Below are 21,172 nucleotides of genomic sequence, written 5' to 3'. Positions count from 1 at the left end.
GGCAAGAGTCAGACATGACTGGGCAGCTAACACTTTAACTTTCTTTTTAGTAAGACAACTTGATAACAGAAGACAAGTATTATAATTTTTCACACTGTATGAATTTATAAACTTCGAGGCATGAAGAGTAAAACTGGATGCCTACTCCCATTTAATTAAACTTGTTCTTCAGATTTACCCATGCATGTTTCCTTTCCTGAAGGAAAGGGCTTCTTGTGCTCCTTAAAAGAACTGGTTACTCTGATGTGAGGATCTGATATTCTTCCCGGTACCTACTTAGCAGTTTTTAAATACATGAAATGAAGAACTTTATGATGCCTTCTAGTTCCTTGCATACTTGCGATAATTGATCTTGCAGTATTTGTTCTTACTGTTTATTTCTATCGGAGAGTTTCAGCTTTTTCCAAACCCTTGAAGAGTTACTTCAGATGAGATGCTTCTTCCAGTAATCACATTGACTGCCGACATACGGAACATAATGTGTATTTGCTGTTAATTTAACTCAGAACAATATCAGTTAAAGATTAAACTGAGTATTGTTGGCAGATTAAAGAATGGGTTTAGAACGGTTTTATGTGCCAGTTCATCTCATTTTTCTGTTTACTGCCTCACCCTCATTTTCTTCCAGCGTTCATCATGTTTTGTGACCTGGTACATTCCTGATTTGGGGCATTATAATATTGATATTAACAAGATGAATCTCTTGGTTTCATGCTTAGTATAAGACTTAGGCCACAAACATCTAATGACATCATGGGTAGAATATAAGATATAAGAAATTATTGCAGACGTTTAACTTTTAAATTGCAGACTATCGGTGGCCCATGTCAAGTCATAGTTCACAAGTGGGAGACTCATCTACAACCACGATCAATAACCCCTTTAGGTATGGGCATTAACTGCATCTGTTTGAGGCATATGCATAAAGTTACTAATGCACATTGGCTTAGTGGGATTTAATAAATATTTATTTTAAAGTTTAAGGTAAATGCATTGTCAATACTATAAGTTTCACTTAGTGTCTTACTTTCAAAACTAAGCAGTTCTTAATTGCCTTTCTTTGTCAACTTAATTAGAAACCTTTGTCTAGTTATTTTTAATTTCTTGGATTAGATTACTTCATGGAATATATATTTCCATTTGGAGTAGTTACAAAAGTTTGTAAAATAGCATTTACTTAACTGAGCATCCGTCTGTGGCTTTGATTACTTGCTCAGAGAACTTAGAGAACATTCAAAGAAAGAACTAACAGAAAACAATGATTCTTTTAACTTTGAGTAGTATATTACTTTATTTATTGTGTGTGTGTTGTTTTTTTTTAACTAGTGAATATTTGAATAAACTTGTATGAATGAATTAAAATTTCCCGGTTGGACGGAGGAGCCTGGTGGGCTGCAGCCCATGGGGTCGCTAAGAGCCAGACACGACTGAGCGACTTCACTTTCACTTTTCACTTTCATGCATTGGAGAAGGACATGGCAGTCCACTCCAGTGTTCTTGCCTGGAGAATCCCAGGGACTGGGGAGCCTGGTGGGCTGCCGTCTATGGGGTCACACAGAGTCGTACACGACTGAAGCAACTTAGCAGCAGCAGCAGCAGACATTTTCGCCCAATACCCTGCTGGCTATGTTAAAGTTGCTATTCAGATAAATTTTTGTTTGTTTAAGTGTTATTTAGTTTTCTTATGCCCAGCAATGGCATTTCTCTTCATACAAGTATTTTTGAATTTCTTTTTCCATACTGAGATTGAAATTTGAAATTCTTTTCACATACATTAAATTACCCACTTGGTTTTGTATATAAATTAGTGGTGAGAAATCTTTTAGTTTCTTGAAAAAATTATAATTTAAAGATAATAAATGGCTTGTTAGTTACTAGCTTAGATTAGAAAATAATAAGTGATTCTGCTTTACCCTGCATCAAGGACATATCTCGTTTAAACAAGTATCTTGTTCCATCCTCTGTTGGATTTTCTTTTTGCATGTTTTAATACATTTCTGATACTATATTTATAAATGTTATGATAGTGTATTTTAGAATTATACTGAGGTTGGGAAATATTAGGAATTGAATATTTAAAAAATTACATTTTGAAGCATCCTGCAATTAAATGTATTTTCTTTGAGAGGTAGGATGATTTTCTGATCTTTTTAATAAATTTATTTTAAGCTTTTGGGAAGTATAACTTCTGAACTTAAGAGCTGTGTGAAATATACCAGAGTATCTTTACTGGAAACTATCACACTTATTTTGACAACTGTTTCAGATTTATGTTTAAAGTAAACTGGGGAATGAAGTAGCAGGGGAGATAATCAGTATTTTACTTAGAGGGTGGGGATTAACAGTTTTTCTTATTTAGTTGACATTTCTGTTGGAAGGGAGCACTTACTTTTGGTAGTTCCTCACAGCTCTATGTATACAGGTAAGTTTATGCTGTTTGAAAAGCTTTTAGCTGGCTGTAGAGAATAGTTGGGGTTTGACGAGCATTATAGTTTAGTTAAGATCAGAATAGGCACTATGTGAGAATAAGCATTTTAATTGTGCCAAGACCTTTGGTTTGAAAAAAACCAGGCGATATTGTTGTCCAGCAACTTGTCAGTCTCATACATTGGTTGGTATAAACATTTGTCCCAGTGCCTCTAGTCTGGAGCACCTCTCTGAGGAGTTTTCGTTTCTCTTCCTTGTAACATTGTGAATAATCACCATGAATGTAAGAATTATTACTGTCTGATAGCCTCCTGAAAAGGGATTTCTTTATTGAGGGCTACAATAAATATGCTTATTCACTTTGGGATGCTTTTATATTTTTAATTAATTTAAAAAAATCCTTAAGGTGGGTAATTTCTCAGTTGTTCATTCTGTGTGTACATCATGAATTGTAACTAAGTTTTCTATTTTCCTTCAATTTTAGAAAGTGAAATTATTATTGACGATGGACAATTTGGAATCCACAGTAAGTGAGACTGAGTCTTCAAAAATCTTCATTCACATGGTTGAGATCTTACATTTCATTAGAAACAGCACAGAGAAACAAGACTATGATTTTTTTTTTAGATTATTTATTTATTTATTTTTGGTTGTACTGCATCTTTGTCTAGTTAGGATGAGTGGGTGTTGCAATACGTGGGTTTCTCATTACAGTAGCTACTCTTGTTGCAGAGTACAGGGTCTAGGCACAAGGGCTTCAGTAGTTGCAGCTCAGGGACTCATCAGTTGTGGTGCATGAGCTTCAGTTGTCCATGGCGTGTAGAATCTTCCTGGACGAGGGATCAAACCTGTGTCCCCTGCATTGGCAGGTGGACTCTTAATCCACTGGATCTAAATACAGGATCTACTGTATCACCATGCTGCTTGTGGAATCTTAGTTCCTCAATCTGGGGGATCAAACCTGTGTCCTCTGCAGTGGAAGTGCAGAGTCTTAACCACTGGACCACCTGGGAATTCTCTCTAGTATATTTCCTATGCTTTACAATTTTATCTTTTTGATTTTTATTTGGCTGGTGACTTTAGGTGTATGAATTAATAGAATTAACTTAAAAGCATTATACTTAATGGTTATTATATCATTACTTAACAGTATTGTGTTTGAGAATATTAATTGTTCTAAACCTTTAAATGTGAACCATTATTCATAACCTATATTTGTGCATTGTTTGTATGTGCATTTATACTAAAATCCAGATTAAGAATAATCTTCTAGTCATTCTGGTTGAGTAAACAATTTACAGTGGAGTCTAAAGTCCTTTTACTTCTGAAAATGTTATGCATTCTTATACTTTCTGCATCAGTAGATATTTTATCCTAAGCATTCAAGTTATTTCTTCAATGACTGGAATTCATTATCATGCTAAACCTCCATCTTCATTTTAGATACTATCCCATAGGAATCAAAAGTTATAAAGGGGGTGAGCAGAATGTGTGCTTACAGAACCAGAGATAATTGCTCATAACCAGAATTGTTCCTGTTGAATATAGGAAGGAGTAGGGCCTGGATGTTTTATTTTTATTTATTTATATGGCTCTGCTGGGTCTTCATTGCTGCACGTGGGCTTTCTCTAGTTGAGGTGAGGGAGGGCTACTCTTCAGTGTGGTGTGCATTGTGGTCTGCAGGCTTCTCATTGCAGTGACTTTTCTTGTGTAGGACGGCCTCTACACTGGTGGGCTCAGTAGTTGTGGTGCTAGGGCTTAGTTGCTCCGTGGCATGTGAAATCTTATAACCAGGCCAGCAATCGAGCCACTATTCCGCTCATTGGTGGATGGATTCCCATCCACTGAGCCATCAGGGAAGTCTGGGCCTGAGTGTTTTGATTGTTGTTTTACTAGGTACATATGTTTATCCACTTTACAGATATATATGCTTTTGTAGTGTTCAGACAGTAATTTAACTTACTTTCTTGATTTTGTTTGGGATTATTTATATTACATCATAAAGTAGTCTAACACTTAAGATGGTAATGGTTTTTCTTTATGTATAAAATTTTGATAGTTAGGAAATCAGACCTAAGGAGAAAATTTCCTTGATTTTTTTTTTTTTTTTTTAAATCCTGTTGATGGAAAACTTAGGTACAAAACAGTTGTCAGCTCCCTGGTATTTATGACAATGTTATTACTTTCGTTAGTAAGAAACTTCAAATTAAACAGTGCTAGCAGTGTTATCACAATCATGCAGTTTATCAATGGCAGAATATGTAGGTGGATAATGCATTTATTTATTTATTTATTTATTTATTTTTCATTAAAAAAAAAAAACCAACAACCCTGTTTTTCATTGAAGGGTAATTGCTTTACAGAATTTTGCTGTTTTCTGTCAAATCCCAACATGAATCAGCCATAGATACACATATATTCCCTCCTCACCCCACCCATCTAGGTTGATATAGAGCCCCTGTTTTGAGTTTCCCAAGCCATACAGTAAATTCCCATTGATTATCTATTTTACATATGATCATGGAGGTTTCTATGTTACTCCTTCCATACATCTCATCCTGTCCTCTCCTCTCCCATGTCCATAAGTCTATTCTCTATGTGTTTCCCCATTGCTGCCCTGTAAGTAAATTCTTCATTACCATTTTTCTAGATTCCGTATATATGCGTTAGAATACAATATTTATCTTTCTGACTCACTTCACTCTGTATAGTAGGTTCTAGATTCATCCACCTCATTAGAACGGACTCAATGCATTCCTTTTAATGGCTGAGTAATATTTCATTGTGTGCGTTCCACAACTTGTTTATCCATTCATATGTCGATGGATATCTAGGTTGCTTCCATGTTTTAGCCATTGTAAGTAGTGCTGCAATAAACAGTGGGATACATGTGTCTCCTTCAAGTTTGGTTTCCCCAGGGTATATGCTTAGGAGTGGGATTGCTGGGTCCCATGGTGGTTTTATTCCTAGTTTTTAAAGGAATCTCCATACCGTATTCCATTGTGGCTGGATCAATTTAGATTCCCACCAACAATGCAAGAGCGTTCCCTTTTCTCCACACTGTCTCCAGCATTTGTTTGTAGACTTTTTGTTGATGGCTCTTCTGACCAGTGTGAGGTGATATCTCATTGTAGTTTTGATTTACATCTCTCTAATAATGAGTGATGTTGAGCATCTTTTCATGTGTGTGTTAGCCATCTGTATGACTTCTTTGGAGAAATGTCTGTTTAGGTCTTTTTACCACTTTTTGATTGGGTAGTTTGTTTTTCTGGTATTGAGTTGTATGAGCTGCTTGTATATTTTGAAAATTAATCCTTTGTCAGTTGTTCCATTTGTTATTTTCTCTCATTCTGAGGCTTGTCTTTTCACCTTGCTTATAATTTCCTTTGCTTTGCAAGAGCTTTTAAGTGTAATCATGTCCCATTTGTTTACTTTTGTTTCTATTTCCATTACTCTAGGAGGTGGGTCATAGAGGATCTTGGTTTGATTTATGTCATCGAGGGTTCTCCCTATGTTTCCTCTTAAGAGTTTTATAGTTTCTGGTCTTACATTTAGGTCTTTAATCCATTTTGAGTTTATCCTTGTGTATGGTGTTAGAAAGTGTTCTAATTCCATTTTTTCACATGTAGCTGTCCAGTTTTCCAAGTACCACTTATTGAAGAGGCTGTCTTTGCCCCATAGTATATTCTTGCCTCGTTTGTCAAAAATAAGGTACCCATAGGTGCATGGGTTTATTTCTGGGCTTTCTATGTTGTTCCATTGGTCTATATTTCTGTTTTCATGCTAGTACCATACTGTCCTGAAGCCTGTAGCTTTGTAGTATAACCTGAAGTCAGGAAGGTTAATTGCTCCAGCTTCATTCTTCTTTGTCAAGACTGCTTTGGCTATTCGGGGTCTTTTGTGTTTCCATGTGAATTGTGAAATTTTTTGTTCTGGTTCTGTGGAAAATGCCATTGATAATTTGATAAGGATCACATTTAATCCGTAGATTGCATTTGGTAGTATACTCATTTTCACAATATTGATTCTTCCTACCTAGGAACATGGAATATCTTTCCATCTGTTAATGTCGTCTTTGATTTCTTTATTAGTGTCTTATAATTCTTTGTACAGTTCTTTTGTCTCCTTAGGTAAGTTTATTCCTAGATATTTACTTCTTTTTGTTGTAATGGTGAATGGAATTGATTCCTTAATTGCTTTTTCTGATTTTTCATTATTAGTATATAGAAATGCAAGTAATTTCTGTATATTGATTTTGTATCCTGCAACTTTGCTAAATTCACTGGTTAGCTCTAGTAGTTTTCTGGTGCTATCTTTAGGGTTTTCTATGTAAAGTGTCATATCATCTGCAAACAGTGAGAGCTTTACTACTTCTTTTTCGATCGGGATTCCTTTTTATTTGTTTTTCTTCTCTGAGTACTGTAGCTGCTGCTAAGTCGCTTCAGTCGTGTCTGATGACTCTGTGCAACCCCATAGACGGCAGCGCATCAGGCTCCCCTGTCCCTGGGATTCTCCAGGCAAGAACTGGAGTGGTTTGCCATTTCTTTCTCTAGTGCATGAAAACTGAAAGTGAAGTCACTCAGTCGTGCCCGACTCTGAGCGACCCCATGGACTGCGGCCTACCAGATTCCTCCATCCATGGGATTTTCCAGGCAAGAGTACTGGAATGGGTTGCCATTGCCTTCTCCCTTGCTGTAGCTAGAACCTCCAAAACTATGTTGAATAATAGTGGTGAAAATAGACACCCTTGTCTTGTCCCTAATCTTAGGGGGAATGCTTTCAGTTTTTCACCGTTGAGAATGTTTGCTGTAGGCTTATCATATATGGCCTTTACTGTGTTGAGGTAGGTTCCATCTGTGCCCATTTTTTGAAGAATTTTAATCATAAATAGGTGCTGAATTTTGTCAAAAGCTTTTTCTGCATCTATTGGGATGATCATATAGTTTTAATTTTTCAATTTGTTAATGTGGGGTATCACATTAATTGATTTATGTATATTGAAGAATCCTTGCATCCCTGGAATAAACCAAACTTGATCATGGTGTATGAGCTTTTTGATGTGTTGCTGAATTCTGTTTGCTAACATTTTGGTGAGGATTTTTGCATCTATGTTCATCAGTGATATTGGCCTCTAGTTTTCTTTCTTGTGTATTGTCTTTGTCTGATTTTGGTATCAGGGTGATGGTGGCCTCATAGAATGAGTTTGGAAGTGTTCCTTCCTCTGCAATTTTTTGAAAGATTTTTAGAAGGATAGGCATTAGCTCTTCTCTGAATGTTTGATAGAATTCTACTGTGAAGCCATCTGGTCCTGGGCTTTTGTTTTCTGGGAGATTTTTGATCACAGCTTCAATTTCAGTGCTTGAATTGGGTTGTTCACAATTTCTAAGAAGATTGAACTTTTCTAAGAATCTGTCCATTTCTTCCAGGTTATCTATTTTATTGCCATATAGGTGTTCATAATAGTCTCTTATAATCCTTTGTATTTCTGCATTGTCTGTTGTAACCTCTCGTTTTTCATTTCTAATTTTGTTGATTTGATTCTTTTTTCTTGATGAGTCTGGCTAAAAGTTTGTCAATTTTGTTTATCTTGTCAAAGAACCAGCTTTTAGTTTTATTAATCTTTACTGTTGTTTCTTTCATTTCTTTTTCATTTATTTCTGCTCAAATTTTATGATTTATTTCCTTCTACTAATTTGGGGGTTTCTTCTTTTTCCAGTTGTTTAGGTGTAAAGTTAGGTTGTCTTTTCACTGTTTTTCTTGTTTCTTGAGGTAGGATTGTGTTGCTATAAACTTTCTCTTAGAACTGCTTTTGCTGCATCCCATACTTTTGAGTTGTGTTTCCATTGTTACTTGTTTCTAGAAATTTTTTGATTTCTCTTTCGATTTCTTCAGTAACCTGTTATTTAGCAATGTATTGTTTAATCTCCATGTGTTTATGTCAAACCTGGCTTTTTATAGTTTTTCTTATAATTGATATCTAGTCTCTCATAGTATTGTGGTCTGAGAAGATGCTTGATATGATTTCAGTTTTCTTAAATTTACTGAGGTTTGATTTGTAACCCAAGATGTGGTCTATCCTGGGTAATGTTCCATGTGCACTTGAGAAGAAGGTGTATTCTTCTGCATTTGGATGGAATGTCCTGAAGATATCAGTGAGATCCATCTCATCTAATGTATCATTTAAGACTTGTGTTTCCTTATTAATTTCTGTTTTAATGGTCTGTCCATTGGTGTGACTGGGGTATTAAAGTGTCCTATTACTGTGTTACTGTCAATTTCTCCTTTCATGTCTGTTAGTGTTTCTCTTATGTAGTGAGTTGTTCCTATGTTGGGTGCATAGTTACTTATGCCTTCCTCTTGGATTGATCCCTTAATCATTATGTAGTGTCCTTCCTTATCTCTTGTAATCTTTATTTTAAAGTCTATTTTGTCTGATATGAGGATGGCTACTCCAGCTTTCTTTTGCTTCCTATTTGCATGAAATACATTTTTTCCATCCTCTCAGTTTCAGTTTATGTGTCTTGAGATCTGAAGTGGGTTTCTTGTAGACAGCATATATATGTCTTCTTTTGTATCCATTCAGCCATTCTGTGCCTGTTGGTTGGAGAATTTAATATATTTACATTTAAAGTAATTTATTGATAAGTGTGTTCTTATTGTCATTTTCTTTAATTGTTTGGGGTTGATTATGTACATCTCTTTTCTTCTGTTGTGTTTCCTGACTATATAAGTCCATTTAACATTTGTTGTAAAGCTGGTTTGGTTGTACTGAATTCTCTTAACTTTTGCTTTCTGAAAAGCTTTTCGTCAATTTCGAATGAGACCCTTGCCAGGTACAGTAATCTTAGTTGTAGATTTTTCCCTTTCAGTACTTTAAATATATCCTGCCATTCCCTTCTGGCCTGCAGAGTTTCTGCTGAAAGATAAGCTGTTAAATGTATGAGGTTTCCCTTGTATGTTACTTGTTGCATCTCCCTTGCTGCTTTCAATATTCTTTCTTTGTGTTTAGTTTTTGTTACTGTCCTGGTGTTTCCCCTTGGGTTTATCCTGTATGGGACTTTTTGTGCCTCTTGGACTTGATTGACTATTTCCTTTTCCATGTTTGGGAAATTTTCAACTATAATCTCTTCAAAAATTTTCTCATACCCTTTTTCTCTTCTTCTTCTGTGACCCCTATAATTAGAATGTTGTACATTTGATATGGTCCCAAAGGTTTCTGAGACTGTCCTCAGCTCTTTTCATTCTTTTTACTTCGTTCTGCTCTTCAGAAGATATTTCTGCCATTTTATCTTTCAGCTCACTGATTTTTTCTTCTGCTTCAGATATTCTGCTATTGATTCCTTCTAGAGTATTTTAATATCCGTAATTGTGTTTGTCTCTGTATGTATGTTGTTTAATTCTTCTAGGTCCTTGTTTATTGATTCTTGCATTTTCTCCATTTTGTTTTCAAGGTTTTTGATCATCTTTATTATCATTATTCTGTTTTCTTTTTCAGGTAGTTCCCCTGTTTCCTCTTCATTTATTTGGACTTCTGTATTTCTAGTTTGTTCCTTTATTTGTCCATTATTTCTCTGCCTTTTCATTATTATTTTTTTTAAGTTATTGTGTTTGAGGTCTCCTTTTCTCAGGCTTCAAGGAAAGTTGAATTCTTTTCTTGAAAAAGGTTGAATTCTTTTCTTCCTTTTGGTTTCTGCCCTCTTAAGGTTGGTCCAGTGGTTTGTGTGAGCTTCCTATAGGGTGAGATTTGTGCTGAGTTTTTGTTTGTTTTTCCTCTGATGGGAAATGCTGAGTGAGGTGGTACGCCTGTCTACTGATGATTTGGTTTGTATTTTTGTTTTGTTTGTTGTTTAGATGAGGTGTCCTATACAGGATGCTACTGGTGGTTGGGTAATGGTGGGTCTTGTATTCAGGTGGTTTCTTTTGTGTTAGTTCTCACTATTTGGTACTCCCTAGGGTTAGTTCTCTGGTAGTCTAGGGTCTTGTAAGAGTCAGTGCTCCCACTCCAAAGGCTCAGGGCTTAATCTCCTTGGAGTCATGAACTATGCCATGGCTCAGGAGATAAACAGCTCCAGAAATGGGGTGTTGTTACTTGATAAAATCTTTCAACAAATATTTGTTCAGTATTTGGTGTGTGTCAGGCTCTGTTCCAAGCCCCTTTTCCTGTTTGGCCTCGGCTGCCCTCTAGTTGGCAACCGCCTGTTCCTGCCCCTAGCATCTCCCAGTACATTGATTTTGTTTGATTCTTACCTCCTGGTATCTCCACTGCCAGCACTAGTGGAATAACTAGTTTTCAGCTGAGTATCTCATGTGACACTTTGGAATTGTAACTGTGGTCAGCAGTGGAACAACTGCTAGGTTATAAGCCTTCTTGGGATATATATTCTTTCTGAGATAGATTCGTATTGCTGCAATAATATATTCAATAAGAGTATTTTAATTTAGTTTGTTTAGTTGTTAATGTTCATTTAGTTTTTTCCCCCTTCATATGTATATACATTACGTATTTCACATAAAAGTTTTCTTTTAATGACAAACTTAAGACTACTTGTATATTTGCTTTGAAGAGAAATACCAATGATAGATAACCTGAGTGTATCAAACTATGAATGTGAACTGGAACTGTCGCTATGTCTTGTAGTTATTGGCTTGTTTTTTAAAATGTGTATATTAATTAGTGTTCTTCATACTTTTTCTAGATGGTATTGAGACTCTGGATTCTGGATGGCTGACATGTCAGACCGAAATCAGATTACGTTTGCATTATTCCGAAAAACCTCCTGTCTCAATAACCAAGAAAAAATTTAAAAAATCTAGATTTAGGTAGGACCATGTGTATTTGTTACTTATTTATTTTCACCATTGCTGTAGATTTCTGATCCATCTGGTTATAGGCTTTAAGTGTATCAACTGAGGAAATAGCATTCTTATATTCTAACAAACAGCAGGGTCTTGTAAAAGTGAATTTGCTTCCTTGCATGAAGATTACTACAGTTAAATGTACTTACATTAGTCTTAATCTCCAAATGTGAAATCAGAAATTTTTTTTTTTTACCTTACGTAAGTGATTTCTAGGCTGACATGTCTTTGTAGTTCCTACCATTTGAAATTTCTTAGTGTAGCAATTTGTTTCAAAATTGATGTGATGAAATGATTTTGTGTTAAATAATTGGAAAATGGCACAAACAGAAAAATGGTCACTGGAAATACACTTCAGTGTCCTAAATTTTCCTGTGTCTTAAAAAACCTTTTCATTAAGGAAAGGTCACAGTTACCAGAGCAGTTCCAGATTAGTGCAATTTTAATCTTAATTTAAGAAATAGATGTCAAGCTTTGTATAAATAACTAAATAGTAACTTAAACTTTTGTAATGTCACCATGTATATCTTTGAATGGACTGATTTCTTAGCAAAGCAGGCAGCCTTATCATTTGAATTTTTTTAACTTTGGGACCGAGAATTCTAAGTATGCTGTGTAATGCAGGTTTTTCTAACAAAATGTCAGGACTGGGTTGAAAGGGCCATTTTTAGTAACTAAAGTAGTTAACAATAATAGTTAATATCTATTTTCATGATAAAATTAATAATGATGGTTCAGTTTGTAAATCCATAAACGCTTTACAGTAACTGCTGAAAATACTATATTACTTATCCTAGTCATAAAATACGTATGGGAAAGGATGGGTGACACTTCTCAATGCTTTCAATTGGCCTGTTCTGAGAGTGAGTAAAGTGTGTTGGATGTACCTTGTCTCTGATCATTAGCTTTTTTAGGCCTCTGCTTTGCTTCTGAGAAACCTAGGTAATTGGACCACATAGCTGATCTGCTCGGTCAGTTTGATTGCAAAGATTCTCTAACCAGATAGTCATAAATAATTAGATATTGTATTTACGTGTTAAAAGAAGCAAATAAGTTGTGTTATAGCTATAAAGTGTCTTCGTTTTATGACTTTGAAATGATGATGATAGGACTTCTCGTTTGCACTGTAAGGGACGTGGTTCCATCCTTGGTTGGTGAACTAAGATCCTGCATACCGCGATGCAGCCAAAAAAATTAATAGATAATTAATTGTGTTCTAATTGGATTGTTTATGCATACTGAGTCCTATGTTTCTCTTGTTTATATAGAAGTTGAGTGTTTGTATATATTACTGTGTTGCTTAGGCTTAAATTGGTATATTTTTATAACCATACTTATTTGGCCACTACAAATTACTGATTCCTACTGAAATAACTGTGCATAGCTAGCAATTGATGTTTGTTTTGACCATCTCTTTCCCCCAAATTCATAGTATTGATAGGTTAAGCCTTCATTTGCTAGAAAATAATTTATCTACAAATTTATCATGACTAAAAGCTTAGCAATAGCATTTGCATTTTAAATAAAACACTTAACATGATTTTTATCTCCTTAACACCACATTTGATTTATTTATTTTTAAAGACACATTTATTTAATGTCATGATCAGACTGTTACTGGTGCAGAAAAAAGCATGGATGCAAAAAAAAAGTCTACTTTAAAACTCTGTCCTGGAATGCTTTACACAGAACAAACTTGAATAACCTGTTACACAATTAGTCACAAATACAGTCCTCAAGTTTTTTTACCCATACAGATGAGTATTGTCTAGAACATCTTTCTTCATAGCTGCTGGGCCCTGCCACCACTGTGCTTGGCTGAGTTCACAAAATCTGTTGCAACCTGTGGCTTCCCTGTCACTTCTCTGGCTATCGTCTCCTGCTAAGCTTTGTTTCCTGGCAGTAATTAAAACCTTCTGCCACTGCCGTAGCTACTGCTACTGCTGGAACCACCAGAGTCACCTTGCTTTTGTGGTTTAGCAAGGTATTGGCCTTCACTACTGTACGAGCCAGAACTTCTCCATCCAAAGTTTCATCTTTTCATGAGTCCAGAATTTGAAGATTGATGTGTAATTGCCAAAATCACTGTAGCTTCTGCCACCTCCAGAATTGTTTCCATTATTATCAAATCCATAGCCATCCCCACTGCCACCATATCCACCACCACCAATGGCTATTACCAAAGCCAGCTTGGCCACCGAAGTTTCCTCCACAACCAGAGTTGTCATCCTCACCACAACAACCTCCTTGATTACCACCAAAGTTTCCCGAAGTACTTCTGCCTCTTTGGTTGGATGAAGCAGTAGCCGTCTCTTACTTAGATAGGACTTTCCTTACAGTTGTCGCCATTCACAGTATGGTATTTCTGAATGGCAGTCTTATCTACAGAGTCATGGTCATCAGAGGTTACAAAAGCAAAGCCTCTCTTTTTGCCACTGCCTCAGTGATTCATGATTTCAATGACTTCATTTTTCCCATACTGTTCAGATTAATCTCTTAGGTGATGTTCAGTGTTTTCTTTAATGCTATGAACAAAAACTTTTTTCACATTTAAGTGGGCAGTTTGAGAATCTTCTCTTGATACAACCCTCTTTGGTTCCACAACTCTTCCATCCACCTTGTGTGGTCTTGCATTCATGGTGAGATCTGCCGCCTCCACTGTGACAAACCCATGCCTCTATTTGGACCCCTCATGGCCACAGTGTGAGCATTCCCCAATGCTCAGAATGGCTTCTCAGACTCTCCTTGGTTGTTGCAAAGCTCACTACTGATGAAGAGCTTCTGCAGCTGTTCAGGCTCTTTGGGAGACTCTGACTTGGACTTGCCTTCAGCACTGCTTACTTAGGGATTTCTACAAGCCAAAAGGAGTAATCTAACAAGCAAATCTCACCACCACATTTTACACACAAGTTTCTCTTTCACTTGATTCCACCAGAACTTGGAAAGCAGTAGTGTTACTTTATGATAGACTATAACATTTATATATTCATTCCAATTCCAAAGAAAGGTAATGCCAAAGAATGTTCAGACTACCACACAATGGTACTCATCTCACGTGCTAGCAAGATAATGCTCAAAACTCTCCAAGCTAGGCTTCAACAGTATGTGAACTGTGAACTTTCTGATGTTGAAGATGGATTTAGAAAAGGCAGAGGAATCAGAGATCAAATTGCTGACATCTCTTGGATCATAGAAAAAGCAAGAGTTCCAGAAAAACGGCTACTTCTGCTTTATTGACTATGCCAAAGCCTTTGACTGTGTGGATCACAACAAACTGGAAAATTCTGAAAGAGATGGGAACACCAGACCACCTTACCTGCCTCCTGTATGCAGGTCCTATATGCATACCTGTATCTGTATGCAAGTCAAGAAGCAACAGTTACAGGTAGACATGGAACAACAGACTGGTTCCAAATTGGGAAAGGAGTACGTCAAGGCTGTATATTGTCACCCTGCTTATTTAACCTATATGCAGAGTACATCATGTGAAATGCTGGGCTGGATGAAGGCACAAGCTGGAATCAAGATGCCGGGAGAAATATCAATAATGTCAGATATGCAGATGACACCACCCTTCTGGCAGAAAGTGAAGAAGAACTAAAGAGCCTCTTATGAAAGTGACAGAAGAGTGAAAAAGCTCAATTAAAACTCAACATTCAGAAAATGAAGATCGTGGCATCTGGTCCCATCACGTCATGGCAAGTAGATGGAGAAACAATGGAAACAGTGAGAGACTTTATTTTTTTGCACTCCAAAATCATTGCAGATGGTGACTGCAGCCATTAAAAGAGACACTTACTCCATGGAAGGAAAGCTATGACTAACCTAGACAGTGTATGAAAAAGCATAGACATTACTTTATCAGCAAAGGTCTGTCTAGTCAAAGCTATGGTTTTTCCAGTAATCAATCATGTATGGATGTGAGAGTTGGACCATAAAAAAGGGTGAGCACCAAAGAATTGATGCTTTTGAACTGTGGTATTGGGAAAGACTCTTGAGAGTCCCTTGGACTGCAAGGAGATCCAACCAGTCAATCCTAAAGGAAATCAGTCCAGAATATTCGTTGGAAGGACTGATGCTAAAGGTGAATCTCCAGTATTTTGGCCACCTGATACAAGTAACTGACTCCTTGGAAAAGACCCTGATGCTGGGAAAGATTGAAGGTGGGAGGAGAAGTGCACGACAAGATGAGATGGTTGGATGGCATCACCGACTCAATGGACATGAGTTTGAGCAAGCTCCGGGACTTGGTGATGGACAAGGAAGCCTGGCTTGCTGTAGTCCATGGGGTTGCAAAGAGTCAGACACAACTGAGTGACTGAACTGAACTGATAACATTTATATAGCTATTTGAAGAAAACCTTTAATATAAATGGACTAAAGTCTTTAATTGATCCCTTTAAACTTGTTTTTTTTTGGGGAGGGGGGAGAGGTAGGTAGTTGCACATTGCTATTTGTAAACTAGTTTGGGTTTTTTTTTTTTTGGCCTGGGCATGCAGCATCCTAGTTCCTTACAAGGGATCAAACCCTTGTTGCCTATGTTGGGATCTTGGAGTCTTAACCACTGGACCACCAGAAAGGCCTGAGAATAGTCATATTTAATCTTCCATGCTTTCCTTGCCGATTCATTACAGTCCATTTGTGGTCGCTTTTTGTATGTCCTGGTAAAGAATGTTTGCTCTTTCAGGCTCACCAGCAAAATCAATTGTTCAGAGATATTCCTAAGAGTTTGGAGAGAAGAAAGGATCTTTTTTGTTTGGATTATTAAAGTGGTGCTACTTTTGATTTTACAGTATCACTATGGCACATTATTATTAATTGAATAGTCATGTCCCCTTTGGGATATCTTGGAATATGTGCCCATAAGATAAGTCTGCACAGTTGTTGGAGGCAGCAGGTCATTCAGAGAACAGGCCTCACTAATGCAGTTCTATTACTTGTATTATTAAGTGGATCTTATTTAAATCTAGAATGAAAAGCTTTCCTAGCTCAACTGTACTCTATACAATAACATTACTCCTACATCATTGGTATTAAAGTTATATGATCTATGTACATTCCAGTTGGTGCAAGAAATATTCTAGAATTGAGTTAACTTATTGGCATTACAAGTGTTCTCTGCAGCTGATTGCTTCTCACCTGGGAGTAAATTAGTCTTTGTGACCCAGTGGCTTAGGTAACTTGTCTTTTATTTTCATTGCTGTGGGGGTTATAAGACTCTTGGTTTCTCGTTTTGTTCCTTTGTTTCATTAAAAAGTACATATATGTAAATACATAAAAGCCATGCATACTTGCAAATGTATATACCATGCTTTTAATACCATGAATACCATAGTTTTCTTCAATAATCTGTTCACAAAATACCTGGTCTCAGTGTAGTGAGAAGTATGGGAAATTTAAAAATTTACGACCTCCAACTCTTAACAGGCTTTTTTTTTTAAATGTTTATTTGGCTGCATCGGGTTTTAGTTGCAACATTCAGGATCTCTCATTGTGGCATGTGGTCTTTTCTAGTTGAGGCATGAGGGCTTTTCTCTAGTTGTGGTGCTCAGGTTCTAAGGCACATGGGCTCAGTAGTTGTGGTGTGGGCTTAATTGCTCTGCAGCATGTGGGATCTTAGTTCTGCAACTAGGGATCCAACCTAAAACCCATACATTGGAACATGGATTCTTAACAACTGGACCACTGGGGAAGTCCCTGTCTAACAGTCTTTTAATGCACACTAACAGAATATGGTTCAAAATTGTACTTGTTATATATATATTTGTGAAACTTCTCATAAGAAATTGAGATAGTCAGTTATAAATGGATAATAGTAAATGCCTCTTTAGATTCATTTTAAAAAACTCAAAGAATTAATGAAAATAGGCAAAAAAAATTAAAAAAGAATTAATGAAAATAGCCTTAGGCATAATGAACATTTGTCTCATTTTAATACTTGGCAAAAATGTTTGGAGATAAAAGCACCACTATTTTATAAAATACAACTAATGCCTTAACCTATAGTATGTATAGTTCTTTTGTTATTTGAAGGTTTAGCATATAAAGGGAACAATTTTAAATTTAGTGTTTAGGTAACATACATAGATTTTCTTTCTTCACTTTTTGCATTTCATCATCTTTTCCTTTCATTTAGGGTAAAGCTGACATTAGAGGGTCTGGAGGAAGATGATGATGATAGAGTATCTCCCACTGTTCTTCACAAAATGTCAAATAGCCTGGAGATATCCTTAATAAGCGACAATGAATTCAAGTGTAGACATTCACAGCCGGAGTGTGGGTATGGCTTACAGCCTGACCGTTGGACAGAGTATAGTATACAGACGATGGAACCAGATAACCTAGAGCTAATATTTGATTTTTTTGAGGTAAGTATATTTCACTGAAGAGGGTGAGAGACAATATAGACATGAGCTTATTTTTAAATATGTTTTGATTTTTATTGTAGTCTAATTTATGTAAACATATGATTCATACAACTTTTTAGATGTTTACTCCTCTGTACATGTTAGCAGATTTTAAAAAATTAGAGTTGCCAGACTCAACAATATAATTGAGAACTTCAAAATTGCATTCAAATTATGACCAGATGTCTTTGTATTTTAAACGTAAATTAATGTACCCAAAGCTGCTTTGAAGAATAGAGGCTGTACTTGATAGGCAAACTGATGTAACTAGCATGATTGAGCCCTCTTCATGACTGAAGTTTTGTTTATTGAAGCATTTTATAAGAATCCATTGTAATAGTGAACTCATTTTCCCAACTTTACTTGATAGTATAAATATGTAAGAAAAGATAGTTGCTGTGAAAATTGTGCCAAGTTATTCAGATTCTGTGCTGCCAACTTTCTAGAGCTGCTTGTGATGCTTATCTTGGCTTTTGGGCTGTTTAGCTGCTCCTCACAAATAAAACTGGGTCTTCTCCTAAGGTCCTGGCTCTTTGATATTTCCACTCACATTTATACTAGATTAGAGTTTGACTCTTTGAGGGTGGGGAATAAACCTTCCCTAAGAGTAGCACCTATCCAGTGTTTCTGAAAATAGCAAAATTCAGGATGGATTAGAACCTGAGTATGTCTTATAGCTTTATAATATAAAGTTATCTTTCCTAATTAATAAGATCTGTGAAACATTTATTATAAAAATATGAAGTTTTGGTTGAATGTTTCCTTGTTCTTTTACTACCTACCTATTAGTAATCTCTCGAACAGCCTGACTTCCCTTTCATTTGGTTAGCAGTTTTGGAAGTACTAATTTATTCATAGACTAGGTGGATAAAACACACTATATAATCTCAAGTATTCAGTATCCTAGAGGTTACCATCCCTCTGTGTCATCTGTGTAGATGCATTTATAAGGAACAAAATTTACATTAAAAGTGAAAGTTAAAGTCACTCAGTCGTGTTCGACTCTTTGCGACCCCATGGACTATATATATAGTCTATGGAATTCTCCAGGCCAGAATACTGGAGTGGGTAGCCTTTCCCTTCTACAGGGGCTCTTCCCAGCCCAGGGATCAAACCCAGGTCTCCCTCATTGCAGGCAGATTGTTTACCAGCTGAGCCACAAGGAAAATAATTATATCTTGGGCTTCCTTAGTGCTCAGTGGTAATAAATCTGCCTGCCAAGCAGGAGATGCAGGCTCAGTCCCTGGGTCAGAAATAAACCTGGGAGAAGGAAATGGCAACCCACTCTAGTATTCTTGCCAGGGAAATCCAATGGACAGAGGAGCCTGGCGGGTTTTAGTCCATGGGTTTGTGCAAGAGTTGATCACAACTTAGCAACTAAACACCAACAGGTGTATCTTACTTAGTCTTTGAATATAAAAGTACTTAGAAACATTCAGTTGACGCTTTATATTTGCACAATATATGTTAGAGGATCAGAAGTACAAATCATTCGTTCCCGGGTTCCGGCACCAAAAAAAAAAAAAAAAAAGAAGTACAAATCAACAGTAACGATTAATGAACATAAAGTCTTAAATATACTGTGTATTAAATATCTTTGCATACTAAAAGAAAATATGTTACTTGTTACAACAAAGCTATCTAAATTACCTGAATATAAATTTGGTTGTATTATTGATTTTCTTCCATAGATTCTGAGTTGGTTTTAAGGGTGTCTTTTTTTATCTTTTAATGGAGAATATTGAATTATAAGAATTTGGGTTATTCTTATCCTTGTTTTTCAGGAAGATCTCAGTGAACATGTAGTTCAGGGTGATGCTTTTCCTGGACATGTGGGTACAGCATGTCTCTTATCGTCCACCATTGCAGAGAGTGGGAAGAGCGCTGGAATCCTTACTCTTCCCATCATGAGCAGAAATTCTAGGAAAACAATAGGCAAAGTGAGAGGTAAGCTTAGACAAGCATGGTGGCCCTTTACAAATAAGCAAACGTTAAGTTAGGGTTCTAATTAGTTTCAAATTGTGCTTTTGAGAATGGTAAAGAATTAAATTAATAAGTTGTTTCAGAATCTTAACAAATACATTCCCTGGTTGCTCATTGGTAAAGAATCTATCTGCTAAGCAGGAGACATGGGTTTGATCCCTGGGTTGAGCAGATCCCCTGGAGAAGGAAATGTCAACCTACTCTAATATTCTTGCTGGGAAATCCCATGGACATAGTATCCTGGGGAGTGACGGTCCATGGGATCACAAAAGAGTTGGGCATGACTTAGTGACTGAACAACAGCAATTTTCTGGAAGCTTTACTCTGAATGGTCATTGACTTGATTTCTCTCTGTTTGATCAACTGATAAAGCTGGTTTGATGGTGTTTAAGTGTAATTGAGTTCACCGTAGCCTTCTAATTGTCTTTCTTTTTCCCTTCCCCCATTTTTCCTATGAAAGTTGACTATATAATTATTAAGCCGTTACCAGGATACAGTTGTGACATGAAATCTTCATTTTCCAAGTATTGGAAACCAAGAATACCATTGGATGTTGGACATCGAGGTGCAGGGAATTCTACAACAACTGCTCAGTAGGTTAAATATTTGAGTAGTACTAGCATTTGGTAGCTTATGCTTGATGATAAGGTTTAACCAACTAAAGGTCAAAGGATCCTTTTAATTATTACCCTGGATTTAAATGTAATTTTGTAATTGGGCTTTAAATTGGCTTGTAGATACCTAGGATTATTAGAGCTTGATTTAAGGAATGCACACACCAATTAAGTAATGGTCAGTCTTATTTTAGGGATGGTAAAGTTAGCCTCAAAATAGAGAATAAATACTGTGTCCATTATTGAAAATATAGTTGACTTCTTTACTAAATTTATCTTTTCTTTATTAATGATAACTATATTTCTGTATATTTATTTTCTTTCAGGCTTGCTAAAGTTCAAGAAAATACTATTGCTTCTTTAAGAAATGCTGCTAGTCATGTAAGTGAACCTCTCTTTAAGCAACTTTGGACTAGTGATCCACAGGTAGAAAAGTAGAGAGTTGTAGGTTGGGGCAGCCTCCTCCAGTCTGCATTAATAGGGTAAAAGGGAGAATATTTTTGCTTTTTCTAAATATATTTCTAAGTGAAGATAAAATATTTCTAGGCATTTTAATTTCAGTTCATGGTATGGATTAGAATTAAAGCAATGGAATCCTAAGCATCCTCTTAAAAGTTAATTAGGTGATTTGTAGTATGGTTGATATATATTGCATAAATTACAGGTATACAGTATAATTATTCACAATTTTTAAAGATGATGCTCCATTTATAGTTATTGTAAAATGTTTGCTATATTCCCTGTGTTGTATCCTTGTAGCTTATTTTAAACCTGATAGTTTGTACCACTTAATCCCCTGTGCCTTTATTGCCCCTCCTGCCTTCCCTCTCTCCACTGGTAAACACTGTTCCATGCAAGTGATGTCATATAGTATAGTCTTTCTCT

At 36.3% G+C, this 21,172-nt stretch overlaps 1 protein-coding gene across 6 annotated transcripts in view; it reads left to right on the top strand.

Moving 5' to 3' along the window:
• The window catches only part of GPCPD1 (glycerophosphocholine phosphodiesterase 1), a 69,788-nt gene that overhangs the window by 19,164 nt on the left and 29,452 nt on the right, over positions 1-21,172 (top strand). For all 6 annotated transcript variants that reach the window (XM_069547956.1, XM_069547959.1, XM_069547960.1 and 3 more), the window contains 7 exons: positions 811-886; positions 2,912-2,953; positions 11,124-11,247; positions 17,420-17,651; positions 19,475-19,637; positions 20,134-20,266; positions 20,614-20,668. In XM_069547956.1, coding sequence (XP_069404057.1) covers positions 811-886; positions 2,912-2,953; positions 11,124-11,247; positions 17,420-17,651; positions 19,475-19,637; positions 20,134-20,266; positions 20,614-20,668 — 825 coding nt within the window. The remainder of the gene's footprint in view (positions 1-810; positions 887-2,911; positions 2,954-11,123; positions 11,248-17,419; positions 17,652-19,474; positions 19,638-20,133; positions 20,267-20,613; positions 20,669-21,172) is intronic.

Source organism: Ovis canadensis, chromosome 13 (assembly GCF_042477335.2).
Source record: "Ovis canadensis isolate MfBH-ARS-UI-01 breed Bighorn chromosome 13, ARS-UI_OviCan_v2, whole genome shotgun sequence".
Taxonomy (NCBI): Eukaryota; Metazoa; Chordata; class Mammalia; order Artiodactyla; family Bovidae; genus Ovis; species Ovis canadensis.
Note: the sequence above shows the minus strand (reverse complement) of the source record. Positions and strands in the feature narration are given on the sequence as shown.